We start from the raw sequence: 25,904 nt of genomic DNA, 5'->3' as shown, positions 1-25,904 counted from the left end.
TGGTAGGCTACATGAAATACAAACGTCCATGAAATCCTATTTAGTTTGAAACTATGAGGATACTCGAATATGTCCAGACTTAATATAGCCTGGTACACCCCTTACTATATGTCCCCCCCGTCGTCGCATCTGAGAACTTCTTCTTCTGAGCCAATCATCAGGACGCAGCTGTGTATGGCATTTAACCCACTGTCGCACAGTGAACGGACGAGCGCGAGGAGGAGGGACCGCCGGTTAATAACCCAACTGCACTGCATCTGTCATCCTCATGGTCTCCCGACGTGTCCGGCAGCATGTAGACGGGCTCCTCTAGTGCCACTGCGGAGAGAGAAATGGCATTAGAAAAATATTCTCTAATTTTGACACTATCTATGGATGCAGAGTAACCTGATGTTCCACAGCTGTATTTGGGAGTCTTGGTTAATTGTGTTCAGTCTATCGGTGCACGCGCTACACGCTGCGCACTTTGGCGGTGGTGACAGTCAAACTATGTTAGCTGTTTTCTCAACCAGTGTAATCTAAGGAATTAATCGTTATACAGGACTATACACCAGCAACACGTACCCAGAACCGTGGAGCGTGACTCCCGCTGGATGTAACGTTGAGCGGAGTGACGCGGGTCGTGTGCGGGCGAATAGAGCCGTGGCGGAGCAAACGCACGAAGTCCAAATTCCATCTCCCTTTCCGTGTCCCGGTGCTTCTTCCCGCCCCATAACGGAGATGTTGTTCCTCGGAATACTGCTCAGCATCTTCATACAAGGTAAGATGCAGGAAGGTATCCAATGGGGTTACATCCATTTTTGTCGTCAGTCATTCGAGCCTATTATCTAGCCTTAAAATCACTTTTTTAGCAATATGATTGTATCGGCAATCGTGACACCTTACTAATATCGTATTTAAAGTGTGAAGACGTAATAAGGCTAATTGCCCACAACGCCAGTTCTTTGATTGAACATTTTACATTCATGGCTCAAATGAGCGTTTTCAGTGAGCTTTGGATACAGGCATGGCTTCTAATTTTCCAAATAAATGTACTCTTTGCAAGGATTGTATTCCTTGAATCTAGGCTGCTTTTAATAAAACCTTTATGACAGCAGGAATATTTGATGAAATTAGAGACTTTAGGAAACAAATGGAAACGACTTGAATTTCAACTTTGTGATCTGATTACGGGAAATACTTAAGACATTTCCATTCCAGACGTTGGGCAAAGGTTGATGATCTCTTGTACAACCACTATTTTTGGATATTCGGAAGTTGGCATCCCCAAGCCGCCGCCGCTCCCTCTGTGAGTTGTTGCCGACTAAGGCATAGGCTGCACGCATAATTCTCCCACGGATCGACAGTTTTATTTATTAGCCGAGTTAATTATTGTGTGTTTGATGTGCTGGTGTAGGCCTAGTCGACAAGGGTCGCATCGTATATCAGCGCGGTGTCTTTTTCTCCCTCGTCCCGAGTGAGCGTCTTTTGATTAACGCGAACACCTTTGTGGCTTACAGGTCTCTTGATTTAAAAAAAATCTGAATACAAATTCACCTCACCTCCAACCGCACATCAGAATAAATTGTAAAGTTGTTGTTCAATGAGGAAGCGCATTCAACCGACACCGGTGTGCAAACAGCGGAATCGAGGTTGACGTCTTATCGGCACGCAGGTGCTTGTGGCCAGATGCGCGTCCAGGTGTGTTTGAATAGCCGCGGAGACAGACACCGGGACTGGGCGCCACACGGCGGGGTCGCGCACTATGTGTTGACTGCCTCCCGGGGCGCGCGCCCATCTCGTGTCACACACTCCGGTGGTGACAGGTGTTCCAAAGTGTATTAGGCCCAGACTCCAGCCCACCTGATATTTCCTTCGGAGGGGATTTTACCGCATAGCGGGAGGCTGGGGTTTGAACAGCAGGGCTTTGGAAAAGGTCATAAAGAGGTTCCATATGATTTGAATCACTTTCTCACTGCACCCCTTTTGATTTGAACCTTCCATACATGTTTGTCCATGGTGGAAGTGGTCAGAAAGTAACCCTTTGGACCTGAATACCAACACATTCAGGAGATAGAGGTGCTCAAAGTTGACCCATTTTGCATATCCCACCATACCATGAGACATGTTTTCATCACTGAAAAAAGATTAACGGTTCAGTTTGATCAAATTTGAAAGCCTACAAACAGGGTTGTCAAATTGCTTTATGATTTATATAAATAAATACAAATCTTCATAAAAACAATATTTTTTTAAGCTTTAAAGTTAGTTATCTACAAACGTGTAAATAATTGAAAAAATAATGTTCAGATATATTGTAGCTCAGACTGTATTTTACGTCATCTGGGTTGTTTTTGTGTTGAGCCCGTCATTGGTTGAGGTACAGCTTACTTAAGCAATAAGGCCTGAGGGGGTAAGATATATGGCCAATATCAAATCTAATCAAAGTTTATTTGTCACATGCACTGAATACAACAGGCCTTGCAGTGAAATGCTTACTTACAGGCCCTAACCAACAGTGCAATTTTTTATTAAAAAATATGTATTAGTTGAACAATAGATAAGTACAACAGTAAAAATACAGTGAAAAAAAACAGTGGTGAGGCTATAACAGTATTGAGGCTTATATACAGGCACCGGTTAGTCTGTCTAATTGAGGTAGTATGTACTTGTAGGTATGGTTAAAGTGACTATGCATATATGATAAACAGAGGGTAGCAGTAGCGTAAAAGAGGGGTTGGCGGGTGGTGGGTGGCGGGACACAATGCAGATAGTCCGGGTAGCCAATGTGCGGGGGCACTGGCTAGTTGGGATAATTGAGGTAGTATGTACATGAATGTATAGTTAAAGTGACTATGCATATATGATATACAGAGAGTAGCAGCAGCGTAAAAGAGGGGTTGGGGTGGGGGCAACAATGCAAATAGTCCACGGCAAAGAGCTGTTCTTACCCACGATGCAACGCAGAGTGCCTGAACACTACCCTTAGCCGTGGAATATTGGCCATATATCACAAGCTCCCGAGGTGCCTTATTGCTATTATAAACTTACCTATGTAATTAGAGCAGTAACAATACATTGTTGTCATACCACAGCTGTCAGCCAATCAGCATTTAAGGCTGGAATCACCCAGTTTATCATATAGAATTTTTTGTACATTTTACCTTCATTTAACTAAGCAAGTCATTTAAGAACAAATTCTTATTTTCAACGACAGGAATAGTGGTTAACTGCCTTGTTCAGGGGCAGAACAACATATTTTTAACTTATCAGCTCAGGGATTTGATCTTGCAACCTTTTGGGTACTAGTCCAACGCTCTAACTGCTAGGCTACCTGCCGCCCCACCCAGAATACTGCATGGGTGTCATGTTTTGGTTTATAAATGTACTATAATGTTAAAATTTCAACTTTCATATGGTAGCACATGGATGGTTGCAGTTCCACACATCGTAGAATGTTGACTTGAGTGGGAATATTCATTGTTATAAATTAAACTATCTATCTTCCGTAGGAAACCTACTGAAATCACAGAACTATAGATAATAGAATAGACATTCCCAAGTTAACTTTCAACAGTGGGTGGACCTGTGGACATGTTTCTGGTAGTAATCGGAAGTTAAAGTTTCAATTCAATTTAAATGTCAGTGGTGTACCAGCTCAATTGCAGGGGTCTGAAGAGATAGGTCCATTCTATGAGTTCCATTTCTATGGTTGAAATGACACCCACCCTGTATTCAAGACTATGCAGTGTCTCAACCAATGTTGGGCACAACACAAACACCTCCGATTATGTAAAATAGGGTCTAAAGTACAACATTTCTGAAAATGATATTTTTGGGGGGAGTTTACACATTTTTAGATAATTTACATTCATTTTATTTCATTCAAACATTTTTTTAAGAAATCCTAGAATAGTTTGACAAACCTGCTTTCAAATGATATCAAACTGAGCAGTTTATCTTTTTCAGTGGTGAAGACACAATCAGGTCCAAAAAGTCACTTGCTGACTACTTCCACCATGGGAAAACATGTATGAATGGTTTCGCTCAAATCAGAAAATGATTGAAATCATTTGGAACAACCTAGACGAAACTGTAAACTCCATTATGATTTCCTCACGAAGAGGGATGACGACAAGGGAAATAAAAAAACATGCATGAAAAAGGTACGGTGCATTCGCAAAGTATTCAGACCCCTTGACTTTTTCAACTTTTCAACATTTTGTTACATTAAAGCCTTATTCTAAAATGGATTACGTTTTTTTTTCCCTTATCAATTTCCACACAATACCTCATAATGACAAAACAAAAACAGGTTTTTAGACATTTTTACAAATGTATATACACTACCAGTCAAACGTTTTAGAACATCTACTCATCCAAAGGTTTTTCTTTATTTTTTTTACTATTTTGTACATTGTAGAATAATAGTGAAGACATCACAACTATGAAATAACACATGGATTCATGTAGTAACCAAAGAAGAGTTAAACAAATCAAAATATATTTTATATTTGAGATTCTTCAAATAGCCACCCTTTGCCTTGATGACAGCTTTGAACACTCTTGGCATTCTCTCAACCATCATCACCTGGAATGCTTTTCAAACAGTCTTGAAGGACTTCCCACATATGCTGAGCACTTTTGGGCTGCTTTTCCTTCACTCTGCAGTCCGACTCATCCCAAACCATCTCAATTGGGTTGAGGTCTGGGGATTGTGGAGGCCAGCTCATCTGATGCAGCACTCCGTCACTCTCCTTCTTGGTCAAATAGCCCTTACACAGCCTGGAGGTGTATGTTGGGTCATTGTCCTGTTGAAAAACAAATGATAGTCCCACTAAGCCCAAACCAGATGGAATTGCGTATCGTTGCAGAATTCTGTGGTAGGCATGCTGTTTAAGTATGCCTTGAATTCTAAATAAATCACAGACAGTATCACCATCAAAGCACCCCCACAGCATAACACCTCCTCCTCCATGCTTTAAGGTGGGAAATACACATGCAGAGATCATCCGTTCACCTACACCGCGTCTCAGAAAGACACGACGGTTGGAACCAGAAAACTCCAATTTGGACTCCAGACCAGAGAACAAATTTTCACCGGTCTAATGTCCATTGCTCGTGTTTCTTGGCCATAGCAAGTCTCTTCTTATTATTGGTGTCCTTTAGTAGTGGTTTCTTTTAGAGGTCAACCGATTGATCGGCATGGTCTGCTTGGCAGGCTGACCACCTGTTACACGAGTGCAGCATCAAAAGGACCTGGTGGCTGCAAGGAGCCAAGGTAAGTTGCTAGCTAGCATTAAACTTATCTTATAAAAACTATCAATCTTCACATAATCACTACTTAACTACACATGGTTGATGATATTACGGGGGTAACTAGCTTGTCCTGCGTTGCATATTATCAATGCGTTGCTGTAACGAGTTTCCTCCTCTTCTTCCGAAGAGGAGAGGCGAAACGGATCAGAGGACCAATACGCGGCGTGGTAATTTTCCATGGTACTTTTTAATGCTTTGAGGTACACATGAACAAACTAACAAAACAAGAAATGTGAAAACTCTAATTACAGTCCTATCTGGTGCACACACAGAGACAGGAAACAATCACCCACAAACACACAGTGAAACCCAGGCCACCTAAGTATGATTCTCAATCAGAGACAACTAATGACACCTGCCTCTGATTGAGAACCATACTAGGCCGAAACATAGAAATTCCCAAAACCTAGACAAACAAACATAGACTGCCCACCCAACTCACGCCCTGACCATACTAACTAAACACAAAACACAGAAAATAAAGGTCAGAACGTGACAGTACCCCCAAAGGTGCGGACTCCGGCCGCAAAACCTTGACCTATAGGGGAGGGTCTGGGTGGGCATCTGTCCGCGGTGGCGGTTCTGGCGCGGGACGCGGACCCCACTTCACCATTGTCTTTGTCCGCCTCCGTGGCTTTCTCACCATGGCAACCCCTCTCAATGACCCCACTGGACAGAGGGGCAGCTCGGGACAGAGGGGCAGAAGCTCTGGACAGAGGGACAGGGGCTCTGGACAGAGGGACAGGGGCTCTGGCGCTTCTGGGCTGAGGGGCTCTGGCGCCTCTGGGCTGAGGGGCTCTGGCGCCTCTGGGCTGAGGGGCTCTGGCGCCTCTGGGCTGAGGGGCTCTGGCGCCTCTGGGCTGAGGGGCTCCGGCAGCGGCGCCGGACAGGCGGGAGGCTCCGGCAGTGGCGCCGGACAGGCGGGACGCTCCGGCAGCGGCGCCGGACAGGCGGGAGGCTCCGGCAGCGGCGCCGGACAGGCGGGACGCTCCGGCAACGGCGCCGGACAGGCGGGAGCACCTGCAGAGAGGAGACAGAGAGACAGCCTGGTGCGTGGAGCTGCTGCAGGAGGCAGCGGCGCCGGACAGGCGGGACGCTCCAGCAGCGGCGCCGGACAGGAGGGACGCTCCGGCAGCGGCGCCAGACAGGCGGGACGCTCCGGCAGCGGCGCCAGACAGGCGGGACGCTCCAGCAGCGGCGCCGGACAGGCGGGACGCTCCGGCAGCAGCGCCGGACAGGCGGGAGGCTCCGCAGCGGCGCCGGACAGGCGGGAGGCTCCGGCAGCGGCGCCGGACAGGCGGGAGGCTCCGGCAGCGGCGCCGGACAGGCGGGAGGCTCCGGACAGGCGGGAGGCTCCGCAGCGGCGCCGGACAGGCGGGAGGCTCCGGCAGCGGCGCCGGACAGGCGGGAGGCTCCGCAGCGGCGCCGGACAGGCGGGAGGCTCCGGACGCGACGCCGGACAGGCGGGAGGCTCCGGCAGCGGCGCCGGACAGGCGGGAGGCTCCGGCAGCGGCGCCGGACAGGCGGGAGGCTCCGGACAGGCGGGAGGCTCCGGCAGCGGCGCCGGACAGGCGGGAGGCTCCAGCAGCAGCGCCGGACAGGCGGGAGCACCTGCAGGGAGGAGACTGAGAGACAGCCTGGTGCGTGGGGCTGCCACAGGAACTACCAGGCTGGGGAGACTTTCAGGAGGCTTGGTGTTAGGAGGAGCCTGAAAGACCGGGCTGTGGGGGAGCACTGGAGCTCTGGTGCGCAACCTGGCACCACTTCCCCAGGCTGGACAACTACTCGAGCCCGGACCCTCAAGAGTGCAGGCACAGGTTGAACCGGGCTGTGGGTAAGCACGGGAGATCTAGTGCTTACTACACGCACCTCTCCCCTAGGCTCCACTCCCACAGTTGCCCGGTACGAGCGGAGCGCAGGCAGAGGACGCACTGCACCCTCCCAGCGCCCGGAGACACAGCACGCAGAGCCGGCGCAGGATAACCTGGACCAAGACTGCGTACCGGCGACCAGACCCGCTGAGCAGGCACCATACGCCCTGGCTCAATGCCCACACTCGCATGGCACTCTCGGGGCTGCCCTATAGCGCACCGGGCTATGGACACGCACTGGCGACACCGTGCGCTCAACCGCATAACACGGTGCCTGACCAGTAATGCGCTGCTCATAATAAGCACGAGGAGTGAGCTCAGGTCTGCTACCTGGCTTAGTACCACCCTCGTGTGCCCCCAAAAAAAAAAATTTGGGGCTGCCTCTCGTACCTGTCGCACTGCCGTGCTGGCTCCTCATATTGCCGCCGATCAGCTTTCACTGCCTCCAGCTCTGCTTTGGGGCTGCGATTTTCCCCAGCCCGTGCCCAGGGTCCCTCTCCGTTCAATATCTGCTCCCATGTCCAGGAGTCCTGTGATGGTGGCCTCTGTTGTTGATGCTGCTGCTGCTGTCGTCGCTGTCCTTTACCACGCCGCTTGGTCCGATTGTGGTGGGTGATTCTGTAACGAGTTTCCTCCTCTTCTTCCGAAGAGGAGAGGCGAAACGGATCAGAGGACCAATACGCGGCGTGGTAATTTTCCATGGTACTTTTTAATGCTTTGAGGTACACATGAACAAACTAACAAAACAAGAAATGTGAAAACTCTAATTACAGTCCTATCTGGTGCACACACAGAGACAGGAAACAATCACCCACAAACACACAGTGAAACCCAGGCCACCTAAGTATGATTCTCAATCAGAGACAACTAATGACACCTGCCTCTGATTGAGAACCATACTAGGCCGAAACATAGAAATTCCCAAAACCTAGACAAACAAACATAGACTGCCCACCCAACTCACGCCCTGACCATACTAACTAAACACAAAACACAGAAAATAAAGGTCAGAACGTGACAGTTGCCTAATAATTTATCATCGAATCACGGCCTACCTCAACTTCACCAAACGGGTGATGGTTTAACAAAAGCGCATTCGCGAAAAAGCACAATCGTTGCACAAATGTACCCAACCATAAACATCAATGCCTTTCTTAAAATCAATCATTTTTAACCTGCATATTTAGTTAAAAGAAATTAATGTCAGCAGGCAATATTAACTAGGGAAATTGTGTCACTTCTTGCGTTCAGTGCAAGCAGAATCAGGGTATGTGCAACAATGGCTCGTTGCGAACTAATTTGCCAGAATTGTACATAATTATGACATAGCATTGAAGGTTGTGCAATGTAACAGCAATATTTAGACTTAGGGTTGCCACCCGTTCGATAAAATACGGAACGGTTCCGTATTTCACTGAAATAATAACGGTGGTTTTTTTCCCTAAATTATAGTTTCCGGATTTGACCATATTAATGACCAAAGGCTCGTATTTCTGTGTTTATTATATTATAATTAAGTCTATGATTTGATATTTGATAGAGCAGTCTGACTGAGCGGTGGTAGGCAGCATTAGGCTCGTAAGCATCCATTCAAACAGCACTTTACTGCGTTTGCCAGCAGCTCTTAGCATTGTTTGATGCACAGTGCTGTTTATGACTTCAAGCCTATCAACTCCTGAGATTAGGCTGGCAATACTAAAGTGCCTATAAGACCAGTTCTTGTTCTTGACATTCTCCAGATTGACTGACCTTCATGTCTTAAAGTAATGAAGGCACACCTGAATACATTCCAAAAGCGCTGTATACATAGTGTACAGATGTGATGATAGGGTTGATAAAACATTTTGTTTGGAATATGGATTGTGTGTTCAGATAGGGACAGACAAGGTCGGTGTGTGTTTCACGTTTGACGTTTTATTAGTCATATGTTTCAGGGGGTTTGAGAGAGAGAGGGAGGGAGAGAGCGATAGATAGAGAGAGAGAGGGAGGGAGATAGAGATAGATAGAGAGGGAGAGAGAGAGAGAGAGCAAGAGAGGGGGAGAGAAAGAGAGGGAGAGAGAGAGAGAGAGAGGGAGAGAGAGGGGGAGAGAGAGAGAGACCACTGTGACTGACCCAAAATTAAGGAAATCTTTGACTATGTACAGACTCAGTGAGCATAGCCTTGATATTGAGAAAGGCCGCCGAAGGCAGACCTGGCTCTCAAGAGAAGACAGGCTATGTGCTCACTGCCCACAAAATGAGGTGGAAACTGAGCTCCACTTCCTAACCTCCCGCCAAATGTACGACCATGATAGAGACACATATTTCCCTTAGATTACACACACGCATAAAGAATTCAAAATGAAAACAAATTTTGATAAACTCCCATATCTACTGGCTGAAATACCAGTGTGCCATCACAGCAGCAAGATTTGTGACCTGTTGCTACAAGAAAATGGCAACCAGTGAAGAACAAACACCATTGTAAATACAACCTATATTTATGTTTATTTATTTTCCCATTCGTACTTTAACTACAACACTAAATATATATATATATATTACACTTAAACATTACACTTACAAAAGTTCCATAAGAATAAAGACATTTCAAATGTCATATTATATATATTATAAATATATATAATATGACATTTGAAATGTCTTTATTCTTATGGAACTTTTGTAAGTGTAATGTTTACTGTACATTTTTTCATTGTTTATTTCACTTTTGTTTATTATCTATTTCACTTGCTTTGGCAATGTAAATGTTTGCCATGCCAATAAAGCCCTTTAATTGAAATTGAATTGAGAGAGAGAGAGAGACTAGGGCAACGTTTGTGTGTTTGTTGAGAACAAGGATTTGGAATCTCAAACCCAGGAGCAACAGATGGTGTGTATGGGTTTTGTCTCCTTGGCTGGGAGATTTGGTGTGTACGGGTTTTGTCTCCTTGGCTGGGAGATTTGGTGTGTATGGGTTTTGTCTCCTTGGCTGGGAGATTTGGTGTGTATGGGTTTTGTCTCCTTGGCTGGGAGATTTGGTGTGTATGGGTTTTGTCTCCTTGGCTGGGAGATTTGGTGTGTATGGGTTTTGTCTCCTTGGCTGGGAGATTTGGTGTGTATGGGTTTTGTCTCCTTGGCTGGGAGATTTGGTGTGTATGGGTTTTGTCTCCTTGGCTGGGAGATTTGGTGTGTATGGGTTTTGTCTCCTTGGCTGGGAGATTTGGTGTGTATGTGTATATCTTCACTGGAAGCCTGTCATATGCCCATTCTGCTGTACCCATGGGGACTGCATGACATCACACCTAACTGCTCCTTGAACTGAACTCTGGGATAACACTGCACTCCACCCATAACCACTGATCTAGAGCCAGCTCTCCCAATTCGTGACCTATCCCTAACCATAAAAAAAATATAAAATTGACCTTTATTTAACTAGGCAAGTCAGTTAAGAACAAATTGTTATTTTCAATGACGGCCTGGGAACAGTGTGTTAACAACCTGTTCAGGAGCAGAACGACAGATTTGTACCATGTCAGCTCGGGGGTATGAACTTGCAACCTTCCAGTTACAAGTCCAAAGCTCTAACCACTAGGCTACCCTGCCGCCCCATTAACGCACAACTCATCAGAACTGGCCCAGGATCAGTTACAAGTAAAACGGGAACACTTTACTTAAACCTTATAGGTGTAATGCTTTATAACTTGGCTGTAAACATGTGTATGAGCATTTATAATGTCTTATAAACCACATACATACTGGCCCTCAGCTTCTCCTTTTGAAAGGTGATGAGGTCAATGTGACGTCATGTGACAGTGAGTGATTCGCCTGATATGTCTATGGCAACACGTGACTGGTTTAGGGGGAAGTCTGATGAGCTTCCAGGTTTTTAAGTGACCTGGGTCATTCATTTTTGTAGTTGGTGCTCTGGTGTTTAAGGGTACAAGCACCTCACTGTACATTATTTAGTCGATTTGCATTCTCCCGTTGATCTATGCTGTGCCTAGTGTCTCGGGTAGTCTATTTCATGAAACTCATTATATTCGATTTACATTTGCTGCTCTGTTGAATATTAATCTCTTTTTGCTCTCTCAACCACTTCATTCATCTAGTGTGCGTGTGTGGCAGGGTGTCTGTGTGCGTGTGTCACAGACAGATTGCTCTTCCCCCTCCTGTGGATGTGTGTGGTGTTGTGTTTTGTAGTTATGATAGGCTCCGCCCCTCAGTCTCCCCCACAGCATAAACCAGACGCAAAAAGGTCTCTCTCAGGGCATGTGTGTGTGTGTGTGTGTGTGTGTAGGTCTGTGCGTGAGCCATTGAATTTTTACCAAGGGAGCATTTTGCTTTTGGCTTACAAATTAAAGTGGAGAGCAGCGAAAAATATAATGCAGAACATTTTTGGGGGTAAAATATGAAGTATTTTCCAAATATGAAGCCTCGTGCTGGGTAAGCTCTGGCTTTTCTCCACACAATATGGAACACTCATCACAATACATTTAGATTCACTCAATGAAAATTCCTTCACATCCAAGCAAATGAACTATATAGGAGGACAGTACTGACTTTTCATATTCAATGTCAGTGCATTCACCCAGAAGACAAATACATTGTAGCACAGAGTGATTTAAAAAAAAAAATGTAACCTTTATTTAACGAGGCAAGTCAGTTCAGAACAAATTCTTATTTACAATGACGGCCTAACCCTGCCAAACCCGGACGACGCTGGGCCAATTGTGCGCCGCCCTATGTGACTCCCAATCGCGGCCGGATGTGATACAGCCTGGATATGGTATTTGAGAAATATATTTGTAGAATGGACATTCCCTTTCCAAAGCAACATTCTGTAGTGGGTTCCCCGGCTGCCATATTGTGAGGACCATTTACAATGTCATCCGTATAATATGGCTTTTTAAAACATTTTATTCAACCTTTATTGAACTAGGCAAGTCAGTTAGGAACAAATTATTTTTTACAATGACGGCCTACCAAGAGGCAAAAGCCCTCCTGCCGGGACGGGGGCTGGGATTAAACCTAAAAAAGAACGGACAAAACACACAGCACGACAAGAGAGGCACCACAACACTACATAAAGACAGACCTAAGACAACAACACAACATGGTAGCAACACATGACAGCAACACGGTAGCAACACAACATGACAAAGGGCAAGAAGGTAGAGACAACGCATCACGTGAAGCAGCCTTACAAGTGTTAGTAAGAGTGTTCATGATTGAGTCTTTGAATGTAGAGATGGCTGACCATTCTCCCCCTCCCCTTCCCCTCTCTGTCTCCCCCCTCTAGATGTGGTCACCTCCTTGCCGCCCCTCCCCCCGGGCATTATGGACTGTGTGGAGGCAGAGAGTGGGTGTGAAGCAGATCCCCAGTGCAAGGAGCTGTACAGCACCTTGCGGTACTGTGTGTCTGAGGAGGAGGTGGCTCCGCAGGGGAGCAAGGCCAGGATAGGGTGCCTGGAGGCCCTGAGCGCCCTGCACTACCCCCCCCTGTTGGCCTGCAAGTGTCAGCGCGGCGCACGCAGAGAGGAGCACTGCCTCCGAGTCTACTGGAGTGTCAGGATCCTGCAGAGTGAGTGTGTGTGAAAAAGGGAAAAGTGTGTGTTTGTGTGTGTGTGACATAAATGTGTATGTTTGTTACTAGCTTGTAGAAGTAAGGATTCACTATAGATTTCTAGCACCACTGGTTCTTGACTCACCATTTGGCCACGACTAGGTCGGACCCTTAGCCGTCCTCTGTGACCCGAACCTACATCCACCGTGTGATGCTACTGTCAAAGCACGGGCACTCGTCTGGCTGCGTCCTAAATGGCACTCTCTCCCCTACATAGTGGGCACCCTATTCCCTATGGGCCCTGGTCAAAAGTAGTGCACTACGTAGGGAATAGGGTGCTATTCCGTCCGCACATCGATGAGGGTGAATGACAGCTAATGGAGTTATTCCCCATGCCCTGTTAGTCACCATGCATATGGTAATTACACACTACTCTAACACAACAGAGTGAGTGCACTCCCCTACCATGTCATTATGAAAAATAATGACCGGGATTTACATATGAACAGAATAAGATATGTATATTTAGGTTGTACCCACACCCATGTGATTATTTCAAATCTGGAACAACATGCCTATTATTAAGTAAATATATCCATGATAGATTTTAAGAGTAGGTGTTATTATGATGTTGGCAGAAGCTGTGTGAATATAATGAAATGGTGGTTGTCTGATTCGAGTCCCTGTTATAATGTGATGTTTCCCTGCGTGTTCTGTTATCATGTGATTCAGTCTCCTGTGGTGTTGGGAGATTATGATGCGATTAGGGATGCATAGATTATGTGGTGATCTCTCCTGCGTGTCATGGTTAGGTTACAATGCGATATCATGGTGTTGGGGTTGTGATATAACGTTGTCTCCGATGTTGTCATGATGAGGTTGTAATGTGATGTTCTCCTCTGTGATCATGTAGGTTATGAGGACTTGGAGGCGTCTCCCTATGATGACTCGTCAGTGGAAATGTCTCACATGGCCTCCATAGTGGCCGCAGGTAGTCAAAGACACAATCCCCCCCCATTACATTAAAACCCTCAGGCACTCCTGTTCAATATATCAATACACTACAAAACCCAATCAATCAACTCATCTACACAGCCCTCAAGTGACCAGATGTCTACTTTCTCTCCTCTATCTATCTCCCTCGCTCTCCTCTTCCTCTCTATATCTCTCCTCCTCTCTATCTTTCCCCATTCCCCTCTCTCTCTCAGCCTCCTCTCTTCCTCTAGATGGACAGAACGCGTGTCTGAAGGCAGCCCAGGACTGTGGTCTGTATGAGAAATGCGGGTCCTTGAGGTCTGAGTACGTCCTGGCCTGCACTAAGCGCGTCCCAGGCTCGGAACACTGCAACAGGCAGAAGTGCCACCGGGCGCTGCGGCGCTTCCTGGAGCGTGTCCCAGGGGAGTACAGCCTGGGGTTGTTGTTCTGCCCCTGTACTGACAAACTGTGTGGGGAGAGACGCAGGAAGACCATCGTCCCTTCCTGTTCCTACCAGGAGAGAGACGGGGAACAGCCCAACTGTCTGCATCTGCAGAGCTCCTGCACGAGGGACCAACTCTGCAGGTCAGACACACAACATGTACGCACACATAAACACATTTGTCTCTTATAAGCGCTCACATTTTCATATGTGTACGTGTGTGTTTGTGTGTCTGTCTCAGGTCCAGACTGGCTGATTTCCAGCATAACTGCCAGTCCTCCGGCCACTCCCCCTCGGGCTGTTTCAGAGATAGTGGAACAGTGTGCCTCAAATCCTACGCCGGACTCATCGGTAAGAGAGATGAGATGAGGCTATAGGAGAACGAGCGATGCAGATATATGAAGGATGGAGAGGGCTGAGATGAGGGAGGAGAGAGTCGGAGAGAATAAAGAGTATTCTAGGATATAGATTTGGGTGGATCACTAGAGAGTGATAAAGATGACGAGGGTGTTATCGGGTCATGTCAGGGGTGGGTGAGTGGGGTGTCAGATGGCCAGCGGTACGACTTGACCTTTTGCAGCAGGAGTTGACCTCTGTAACCTTTGACCCCCTCCTCCAGGCACCATCATGACCCCCAACTACCTTAGCAACAGCACTATGGACGTGGCCCTGTGGTGCAATTGTGAGGGCAGTGGCAACCAATGGAAGAACTGCCTGAAGATCCAGAACATGTTCACCAATAACGTCTGTCTGGGTGAGTCTATACATCCACCTACCTGTCAATTAACCATCTAACCAATCAATGCAATTTTCATACGGCAAGCAATTCATTTACTACTTGACACTTCAATCCATCAATCTGTCACATGGTCAGCTACACTCGCTCTCATGCACTCATGTGAACATGCACACACACACACAATATGTAATGTGCTGTGTCTATCTGTCCGTCTCACAGAGAACTCCATAAGTACCATGGGTAGCTCCCCCCCCCGGCCAGTGGAGAGCATTCTTCCCCCTTCCCCTCGCCCCTCCCCCCTGGACCAGCAGAACAAACTCAGCAACAACGCCCAGGATGAGCTCAGCAACAACGCTGTGAGTACTACTACTCAACATTACCCAATGCTAACCTAACATTACTCAACATTACCCAATACTACCTAACATTACTCAATATTACCCAATACTACGTAATAATACTCAACATTACCCAATACTACCTAACATTTCTCAACATTACCTAATATTACTCAACATTACCCAATACTACCTAACAGTACTCAACATTATCCAATACTACCTAACGTTACTCAATATTACCCAATACTACGTAATAATACTCAACATTACCCAACACGACTTAACATTTCTCAACATTACCCAATACTACCTAACATTTCTCAACATTACCCAATATTTTTCAACATTACCCAATACTACCTAACATTTCCTCAACATTACCTAATATTACTCAACATTACCCAATACTACTTTGCATTACTCAACATTACCCAATACTATCTAACATTACTCAATACTGCCTAACATTGCTTAACATTGTGCAATATCCAATTTCAATCAAATGTATTTATAAAGCTCTTCTTACATCAGCTGATGTCACAAAGAGCTGCACAGAAACCCAGCCTAAAACCCCAAACAGCAAGCAATGCAGGTGTAGAAGCACGGTGGCTAGGAAATATTCCCAAGAAAGGCCAGAACCCAGGAAGAAACCTAGAGAGGAACCAGGCTATGAGGGGTGGCCAGTCCTCCTCCGGCTGTGCCGGGTGGAGATTATAACAGAACATGGCCAAGATGTTCAAATAATCACAGTTGTTGTCGAGGGTTCAACAGGTCAGCACCTCAGGAGTAAATGTCAGTTGGCTTTTCATAGCCGATCATTCAGAGTATCTCTATCGCTCCTGCTGTCTCTAGAGAGTTGAAAACAGCAGGTCTGGGATAGGTAGCACGTCCGGTGAACAGGTCAGGGTTCCATAGCCGTAGGCAGAACAGTTGAGACTGGAGCAGCAGCACGGCCAGGTGGACTGGGGACAGCAAGGAGTCATCAGGCCAGGTAGTCCTGAGGCATGGTCCTAGGGCTCAGATTCTCCGAGGGGGAGAGAAAGAGAGAGAGAGAGAGAAAGAAAGAGAGAGAATTAGAGAGAACATACGTAAATTCACACAGGACACCGGATAAGACAGAATAAATACTCCAGATATAACAGACTGACCCTAGCCCCACGACACATAACTACTGCAGCACAAATATTGGAGACTGAGACAGGAGGGGTCAGGAAACTCTGTGGCCCCGTCCGACGATATCCCCGGACAGGGCCAAACAGGCAGGATATAACCCCACCCACCCACAATACTACCTAACTTTACTCAACATTACCCAATTTACCTAGCATTACTTAACATTACCCAATACTACCTAATATTAGTCAACATTACCCAATACCATTTAACATTACTCAATACTACCTAACATTACTCAACTCTACCCAACATGACCTAACATTACCCAATATTACCTTACATAACCTGACATTAACCAATACCACCTAACATTACCCAGTACTACCTGACATTACTTGACACTACCCAATATTACCTAACATAACCTGCCATTAACCAATGCCACCTAACATTACCCAATACTACCTAACATTGCTCAACATTAACAATACTACCTAACATTACTCGACATTACCAATACTACCTAACATTACTCGACATTACCCAATATTACCTAACATAACCTGCCATTACCCAATGCCACCTAACATTACCCAATACTACACAACATTGCTCAACATTACCAATACTACCTAACATTGCTCGACATTACCAATACAACCTGCCATTACTCGACATTGGCCAATATTACCTAATAATACTCAACTCTACCCAACATTACCTAACATAACTTGAGATTACCCAATACCACCTAACATTACCCAATACTACATAACATTACTCAACACTACCCAATACTACCTTACATTACTGAACACTATTCAACATTGCTCAACACTTTGAACGACTCACCATTTTAGCTGAATTCCCATCACTCAGAAACATGCATTGCTCCTCCAAACACTAATCACACAACTGGCAATCAAATAAAGCAAAGTAAAATACCACTCCACCCAGCACTGACCACTTCCAGGCCAGCTTAACCCCGCACTGAACAATGCCAGCTTGACCACAAACAGATGGACTGACCACTGCCAGCTTGACCACAAACAGATGGACTGACCACTGACTGACCGTTCGATTAGACACTGACCACCTGACTGAACACTAACCATCAAGTACCGAATGTTCAACCTAGTACACACCTCTAGAACTCTGGCCATTGACCACTGCAGTGACAACAGGCTGCTGGAATGACCATTGACCACAGGAGTGACCGCTGGTGGCTGACTGCTAAACCCTGTCTGGTCCATTGAACAGAATGACAGTGAAGCGCTTTATGTCTCCTCTGCTCCCCGCATGCTCAACACAGCTAGAGATTATCTGAGCTGCGAGCTAGACCAGGGGGATTCCAATACTCTCGCTCTCTCTCTCTTGCTCTCGCTCTCTCTTGCTCTCGCTCTCTCTCTCTCTTGCTCTCTCTCTCTCTCTCTCTCTCTCTCTTGCTCTCTCTCTCGCTCTCGCTCTTGTCCCTCTCTCTCTCATTGGCTGTCTGTCTCCCTTTCTCTCTTTCCCTCTCCTCAATTCTCTCTCTCCCTCATGTTTTCTACATCTCTTAATCTCTCTCTTTCTCTCTGTCTCCCTCCCTCTCCCTCATCTCTCTCTCTGAGAGGATTAGATGAAGGTGTTCGCAAGAGGCCGTGCATCAATCAGACTTCATCAGTATTAATTTATGTATGCCCATCTGTCTCTCTCTCGCTCTCTCTCTCCCCTCTTTGCTCTCGCTCTCTCTCTCCCTCGTCTCCGTGTTCCACATTGTAATCCCTCGCTCCATTCTCTCTCTCTCTCTCTCTCTCTCTCTCTCTCTCTCTCTCTCTCTCTCTCTCTCTCTCTCTCTCTCTCTCTCTCTCTCTCTCTCTCTCTCTCTCTCTCTCTCTCTCTCTCATCCCTCATCTCATTCTCTCTTCCTCTCCTCTAACAATATATATATCTCTCTCTATCTCAGGTGGAGCAGAGTGAGGAAGAGGAGGAAGAGGAGGAGGGGGGTCAGTTTGACGTGATCCCTCTCTATGCTGAGAAGGCCACGGTGTCCAATCTGGGTTCTGGGGGTGGGGGGGTGTCCCCCCGTCTGTCCTCAGCCCCCCCTCCCTCCCTGCTGCTGCTCCTTCTGCTACTGTCTGCCTCTCTGAGCTGGGGGTAAGGAGGGGCGGGGCCCTTGCACACAGACAGAGACTCTGAGAAAGGCACAGAGAGAGAGAGGAGGGAGAAAATAAGAGAAGATGAAGGACCTCTAGTGTTTATTGCTTCCTTCCTTCTCTCTTCCTTTTGAGACAGTCTTGTACAGTCTGGTTTCTTTTTTTTGCTTCACCTCCCACTGTCAGGTGATGGTTTTGCCCGATGGAGACTTTTTGTGTATGACAGACATAGAGGTGAACCAACTCCACAGTGACAGAGGGGGGTTATAAAACTGAGTGACTTGATATATGATATGTGAGTAATTTCCTCCTTTGGTGAAGACGTGACAGGTTACCTTGAGTCCGATGGCGCTTTAGTATATCCAAGCTTCACTCTGTCCATTCATACCTCTGCTCTGTACTCTCCAGTGATGGAGAAGTGCTTACAGTCAGTGTTAGGAAGGAATGTACACTGAGTATACCAAACATTAGGAACACCTTCCTAATATTGAGTTGCCCTCAGAACAGCCTCAATTCGTTGGGGCATGGACTCTTGAAGGTGTCGAAAGCGTTCCACCGGGATGCTGGCCCATGTTGACTCCTGTGCTTCCCACAGTTATATCAAGTTGGCTTGATGTCCTTTGGGTGGTGAACCATTCTTGATACACACGGGAAACCGTTGAGCATGAAAACCCAGCAGCGTTGCAGTTCCTGACACAAGCCCGTGCGCCTCAAAGGCACTTGCATCTTTCGTCTTGCCCATTCACCCTCTGAATGGCACACATACACAATCCATGGCTCAATTGTTTCAAGGCGTAGAAATCCTTCTTCAACCCGTCTCCTCCCCTTCATCTGCACTGATTGAAGTGGATTTAACGAGTGACATCCATAAGGGATCATAGCTTTCACCCGGATTCACCTGGTGAGTCTGTCACGCAAAGAGCAGGTGTTCATAATGCAAGCGCTTTTGGTTTATTGCTCTATTTGTGTCTAAATGACTCAGCACAGGCCTGGGAGAAAAACCAGCTGCAGAAATACAAATAAAACAGCATCATCAAAAAAAACGGAAACAATATGAGTAATAAAAAATCAAATATCTTCTCAGTAGGTGTGGACGCCCGTCTGGGGTTGACACTCGCAGGCAGAGAAGGAGAGAGAAGGAAATAGAGAGAGAGGGAGAAAGAAACAGACAGAGAGAGAGAATGAGACAGAGGGAGAGAGAAGGAAACAGAGAGAGAGAGAGAAAGAAACAGAGAGAGAGAGAGAATGAGACAAAGAGGGAGAGAGAAGGAAACAGAGAGAGAGAGAGAAAGAAACAGAGAGAGAAACAGAGAGAGAGAGAAACAGAGAGAGAGAGAGAGAGAGAGAAACAGAGAGAGCAACAGAAGACAAGGGATAAAGAGGGAGTGAGTTTCTCGTGTATCGTCCATTTACTCTGCACTTTTTACTTGTTTCAATTGAGATAATGTGATCTGGTGTGAACTCTTTGGCTGGAATTCATTCAAACCCACCAGTGTCTTATGTTCACAATATTCATCCCGTTCCCACACATTTCTAATTATGAAAAGTGAAAGCATACCTGTGAGAGGGGTTGCCATGGTAGTAGTTGTGGGTTTTTATTCAGTACCAAAGATCAATCTGTCAGTTAACTTGATCATTGGAAAAAGCTACTGCGGAAATACTGCAATGCGAGTTAGATTGAATTGAGACCGTCATATTCTGGTGAGCTCTGGGGGGAAAATCGTTGGCGAGGAGCGATAGAGGGAGAGAGAAAAAGAGTGAACCAGACAGAGAGAGAGACCCTCGAGCACAAACATACCGCGGAGAATCGCTGGCCCTATATTTCCTCTGTCTTATAAATCTTTTGCTGACACTAATGTTTTTTTTTTGTCTCCTCTATTTCTGTGGAACGTGTAAAATTAACTTCCATCCGGAGGGGTTGGAGATGGTGGTGGACAAAGAAAGGAGGGGTGGGGGTGGGGGGTTGTGGGGTTAGGGAGGGGCTGAAGTGATGGAAGGTCTGCAGTATGCATCTTGCATCACTCCCCAGGCCCTAATATCAAATTATAACCCCCCCCACACATACACCAACTGTCCACCTGAACAACAGTCCCTTACACATATTGTCTGTCAGTCAGTCATTCTTTTCTAAAGGAAAGGGGAACATGCTTACATGAAGATCTATGCTTCCATTCCGTGGAACATGAGCATCATGAAAACCAAGGTCAGCTAGCCGCTCACAGATCTCCTTCTGGGGTTAATTGAGAGCAGGGAGGAGAATAGGTGGTAGATTGATGTGCCTGTCAGGCCTGTGTGGGGTCTTTACGAGGCCTGTTGTTATTTTTTAATTGTTGTCGCGGCCGTTTGTCGTCTGCTGACACCTCGCCACTGCCAACAGACAGACTGAGAGATGGAGAAGGGGAGGAGAAAAGGATACCAATCATTTACATCAATATCACTGAAATAAATAAGTTGAGAAGCCATGCGTTAAATCAACTGACATAGAGTAGGAGGGTAGCTGAAGGGATTATTTTACCGTTCTTGTTCGCTTGTAATACAGCTCTATCATAAACACTCACACACACACATAGGCACGCACGCACACACACACACACACACACACTCACACACATACGCACACACACACACACTCAGTTAAATATCAGTTCATTGGTGTCTGATTGCCATGGACCTGAGCATTGTAATTCATCATTGGCCTGACACAGGAATGTTAGCAGCACCATGGCTTAGTTATACTGTTCACTGCGGAGAGACAGTCAGTGAAATAAAAACAAAGCAAGAAAAACACAAACAGAAAGGGACACAAGGAACTAGAATGACACACGCGACACACACTCCGTAAGAAACGTGTACAGGGAGAGATGAAGGGAGGAACGCGGAGGGGGAGAATGAGAGACGGAGAGGAAGAGAGAGTGAGAGCTGACATGGCCTGCGGGCTTGTATCAGTATTAGTGCTGTAGCTTGGCTTACCCTTCTTGATCTATTTCGCACTCCCTGGGTCCTAAAGCATCATCTCTCTACTGTAGCACAGCCTCGCAAAAATCCGCCACAGCTCTGCTGCTACAGGAAGACACACGGTGGAGGAGGACAGAGCAGCATTCCAAGAGTTTCTGTTAGTTTAAAACAATTAACAGCAGAAACAAAAAGCAGAAAGGCTTGTTTGAGAACGACCCTTCCTAAACTCCTCCTTTAACGCCACACCCGTGACACACGCATTCGTTGATTGTATTCATGCATAGGCTCAGCGTTCCTTGTGTGACGCATTTCTGTGTGAAGCGTTTCTGTGTAAAGTGTTTCTGTGTGTGAACAACCAGTTTTCTATGCTCTATACCCACCCTGCCCTGCTTTCACGTTCATAATCACCTTCAATAATCACCCATCTTTGATTGACAGTACTGTACTGCATACTCATTAAGTAATTACCACCAACAATGTCATGTTGTATTGAGTGTGTAGCGGCCATCAGGATGACTTAGTGTGGATGTGTTCGTGTCTTGGACATAGGGATGACTCTTGTCAGGTCAGAGGATGCTCAATGGTTACAGTGTTTTCATGCTGCATCTGTACTCAGCACTGTCTGTCTGTCTGTCTGTGTATCCCTGGTGATGCTTTGTCTCTGCCTCTGTTTGCTGAAGCGCTAAATAATGCTAAATGGTGCTGAATAATGATCAGATGTTTTCTATCCCAGCACCTCCAGAGGTGAAGCAGCCCTTTTTAGCATTTTTCCGCCCGGTGGGCCTTGCCTCCTGCAGGTAGCTGGCCCAATGGGCTGATGGGTATTCAGGAGGGGAGAGGACGCACGCTGGGACTGCAAATGAGACACGCATTCATGAGCAGGCAGAACTGAACTGCCTGACTACTCTGCGCAGCAACAATATGATGATGAAAGGCTTTTTTTCCCCCCTCTCTCGCTCTCCTGAACGCTGCAACGCTGAGTGGACCGATCTCTCTTCCTAGTCAGGCTGCGAGACTTTTCCGCCACTATCTTTTATGTGCCGATTGGACAATGGAAAGTGACAGGAACGACCATTCAGGATCACTGAACTGTTCTGCTGGTGTTCAAGAATACGAAAACAAATCGTGATGCTAATACACTGATTCTCTTCACCCTGCTCCCTTTAAGCATGTCTGTGTACCACAGGAGAGGGCCAGCTTTCTCCCCCCTACCCATCAGAACAGGTTCTGTTCTGACTCCTCCTCTACACACCCTGCACAGTGTCTGGATCAGGTTGTGTTATGTGCTTTTCCTCTCTCTGCAGTTCAGACACACACCTCCACTGTGTACATGAATATAATAAAAAAAATATATATATGATCTTCCGTTTTCTTCCGTTCTCTTCCTGGAACTGTTGTGAATGCACTGACTAGAGTATCAAATTGAAATGTGGAACCTGAAAGCCAGTTCCCACTGCTTTTTTCATCCTTCCCCTCGAACCAGGGACCGATTTAGACCTAGGATGCCAGCTGGGAGCAGTGAATTATCATCTCGTGGGGTCAGAGTTGAATGCTCATGTACTAGACCATGTACATGAGCAAGTCAAGAAAAGGCATTTGAATAACAGAGATGGCACTTATCCAATGTGCCTCCCTCAACAGTGGACTGCATTTAATGGGCACATATAAAAAGGCCTGTAGATGAACTTCACATGCATCCAACTCTCTGTCCTAGTTCTGACATGGTGATACTGTGTTGTGGCAGTGATGATGATGATGATGACGATGATTGAAACACTACATCAGGTTCAATGGCCTTTGTCAGTGTGTGGTTAATGAAATCACTGTGATGTATTTCTGCTTTGTCTCAGTTCTCCTCAATAGTACATTCTCCAGTGCATTATTAAAGCATTGAAGAGCGACTACAAAACTACCAAACACTGTGGTCACATAGAGGGGGTTGGTTGTTTAGCAACAAAACTGAGGCTTGTGCAACTGTCGGGCAGAACAGACGGCGTTGGCTTTGATTTGTTGACAACGTGTAAACTATATTTCCCCTCTCCAAATGTTTATTGAAAACATAACTACATTTGCACAATGAGCACTTGTTGTCTCTCAAATACATTTTACAGTTGTAAGGTAGCTAAGCTAGTCATTTTATGCCATCTTAGCATAGGCATGGCATCAGTCAAAACCCCTCAAAACAAGACATGGTATCAATAACAAGATGCAACGAGCTGAAACGAGTCCCACATGATTCCCCACATGCCAGCTTCTTGTCATTGTTGCGAGCTATCCGACGGCTCAGAATCATAACAACGCAAGCCTTCCGGCCACATTGGTGACGTTTGTCAGCTAAACCGCACACACTGACGCGCACAACACACTAACACTGACACATACAGATACACAAATATACACTGTCTGTGAGTCAGAGGAGCCCCAATCACAGACCTATTAAATAATCAGACAGGTTTCTCTCCCACTGTGTCTAATCAAAACGAATAGGTCTCCTGCTCTCTGTTCCTCCGTGACCACTCTGCCCACGGGCTGTGTGTGTGTGTGTGTGTGTGTGTGGTGCACGTTGGCACAGACTAAAGGGGCTGGTTTGTCGTGACTCTATCCGTCTGTCAGTAAGAGAAAGGGTTCTAGTCTGTGACAGACAGGACCTGTAATTAGAGTGGTGCACATTGGCATTACATGGCTCGTGTGTGTGTGTGTGTGTGTGTGTGGGTGCACGTTGGCACAGACTAAAGGCCTTGTTTACTCTCTCTCTCTATGCCTTTCTCTCTACCTTATCCTCCGTCCTCCCTGGGGAACCCAACAAACTTTTCCTCCTGAGTCCGTTCAGACAGATGAGTGTTCAGACGGAGAGAGATGGAGGAGCAGGAGACCCAGTAAAGCTTTTAATCTGTAAATGGAGAGAGAGGTATCCAGTAATGGTCATTTAAGCATTAAGCCCTCCTCCGTCCACCTCGTTTGTGCTTCCTAATGCTCCTTAAACATTTACGACCCTGATGATAACAAAGGAAGACTGCAGCCTAATCAGATCAATGCTGGTTAAAAACCCTACTCGGAACTGCACAGGCATCGGTGGGGGTGGGGGGGAGGAGAAAACTCAACTCATATCTGACTCCAGATCAGCTTTAAAAGCAAGCGTCTGTCATCCTTATATAGGCAGTAAATAAACTGCATTGTGATACTGACTGTCTGTATGAATCCAACCAGTGCACACACACAGTTTCTTTCTGTGCTTCCTTACTTTTCAGTTTAGTCCACACTCTCTAGCTCTCTCTCCCTCTAGCTCTCTATCGCTATCCTCCTCTCTCTCTCTCTCTCTCCCTCTAGCTCTCTATCGCTATCCTCCTCTCTCTCTCTAGCTCTCTCTCCCTCTAGCTCTCTATCGCTATCCTCCTCTCTCTCTCTCTCTCTAGCTCTCTCTCCCTCTAGCTCTCTATCGCTATCCTCCTCTCTCTCTCTCTAGCTCTCTCTCCCACTAGCTCTCTATCGCTATCCTCCTCTCTCTCTCTCTCTCTAGCTCTCTCTCCCTCTAGCTCTCTATCGCTATCCTCTCTCTCTCTCTCTCTCACACACACATTCTAGCTTTCTCCTTTCTCCAGCTCTCTCCCACCCTGTCTCTAGTTCTCTCTCTGTTTGTCTCTGTCGTTTTGGAACGGAGAGACATGTCCTCCCTGAATAGCTGAGACTGCAGTCAGAGATTGGGGTGGCTCTGAATAGCCAGGCCGATAAGGATGGATTTCATTCAGAAATGGATGGAGAGATAGCGTCTGTCTCTGGGTGGCACAGAATGACTCATTCTACTCCGTCTAAATGGCTTGCATTGGGAGTGATGAGATTCCCTCTCCACTCTCCCCAGACTGCATCCTGTAACATTAGAGGGTCACAAGGGTTAAACAGCCTAATAAGACGAAGACATGCTGCATTACACACTGCATTACAACACACACGCTGTGGGACTCTCCAGCTATCAGGATCTGTGTATTCACACCTGAGCTATTTATCTCCATCCACCTGCACAAACCACTGGCTGAAATCTACCAAACTGCACTAATGTTTGGAGTGCTGAGCTGCAGGGTGTTTGCAGGAGTTTCCCGGTGCTGTGGTTGTGCATTCTGTATGTCACAGTAAATTATACATCTGCAGAATATGATCTTCCTTATCGATTTCTCTCAGGATGCATGCAGGGCCCATCTATATGCATATTATTGTTGGAGTACAGATCGTTAATCTTTGCGCGTTATCATTGTGGTTTTGTGTTCCCTGGCTTCTTGGCTGGCTGCTGTGAAGTGAACACATACCCATTGACTCTCTGGGCACACACACACACGCACGCACGCACGCACGCACGCACGCACACACACACACACACACACACACACACACACACACACACACACACACACACACACACAAAAACAAACTCATTTGTCTTTCATCAGCGTTCAGACCATGGGTCTGCGCTGTTTGCCGTATCAATATGTAGTTA

The 25,904-nt window shown here is 46.4% G+C and overlaps 1 protein-coding gene across 1 annotated transcript; it reads left to right on the top strand.

The window, feature by feature from the left end:
• The first annotated feature begins 306 nt into the window (after positions 1-306).
• LOC118363468 (GDNF family receptor alpha-4-like) lies at positions 307-24,465 on the top strand. The gene is made up of 8 exons (XM_035744356.2): positions 307-760; positions 12,452-12,733; positions 13,629-13,706; positions 13,924-14,275; positions 14,374-14,483; positions 14,752-14,886; positions 15,091-15,227; positions 18,274-24,465. The coding sequence occupies exons 1-8, from the start codon at positions 721-723 to the stop codon at positions 18,466-18,468; spliced, it is 1,329 nt and encodes a 442-aa protein (XP_035600249.1). The 5' UTR covers positions 307-720; the 3' UTR covers positions 18,469-24,465.
• The last annotated feature ends 1,439 nt before the right edge of the window (positions 24,466-25,904 follow it).

This window comes from Oncorhynchus keta, chromosome 30 (assembly GCF_023373465.1).
Source record: "Oncorhynchus keta strain PuntledgeMale-10-30-2019 chromosome 30, Oket_V2, whole genome shotgun sequence".
NCBI lineage: Eukaryota > Metazoa > Chordata > Actinopteri > Salmoniformes > Salmonidae > Oncorhynchus > Oncorhynchus keta.
Note: the sequence above shows the minus strand (reverse complement) of the source record. Positions and strands in the feature narration are given on the sequence as shown.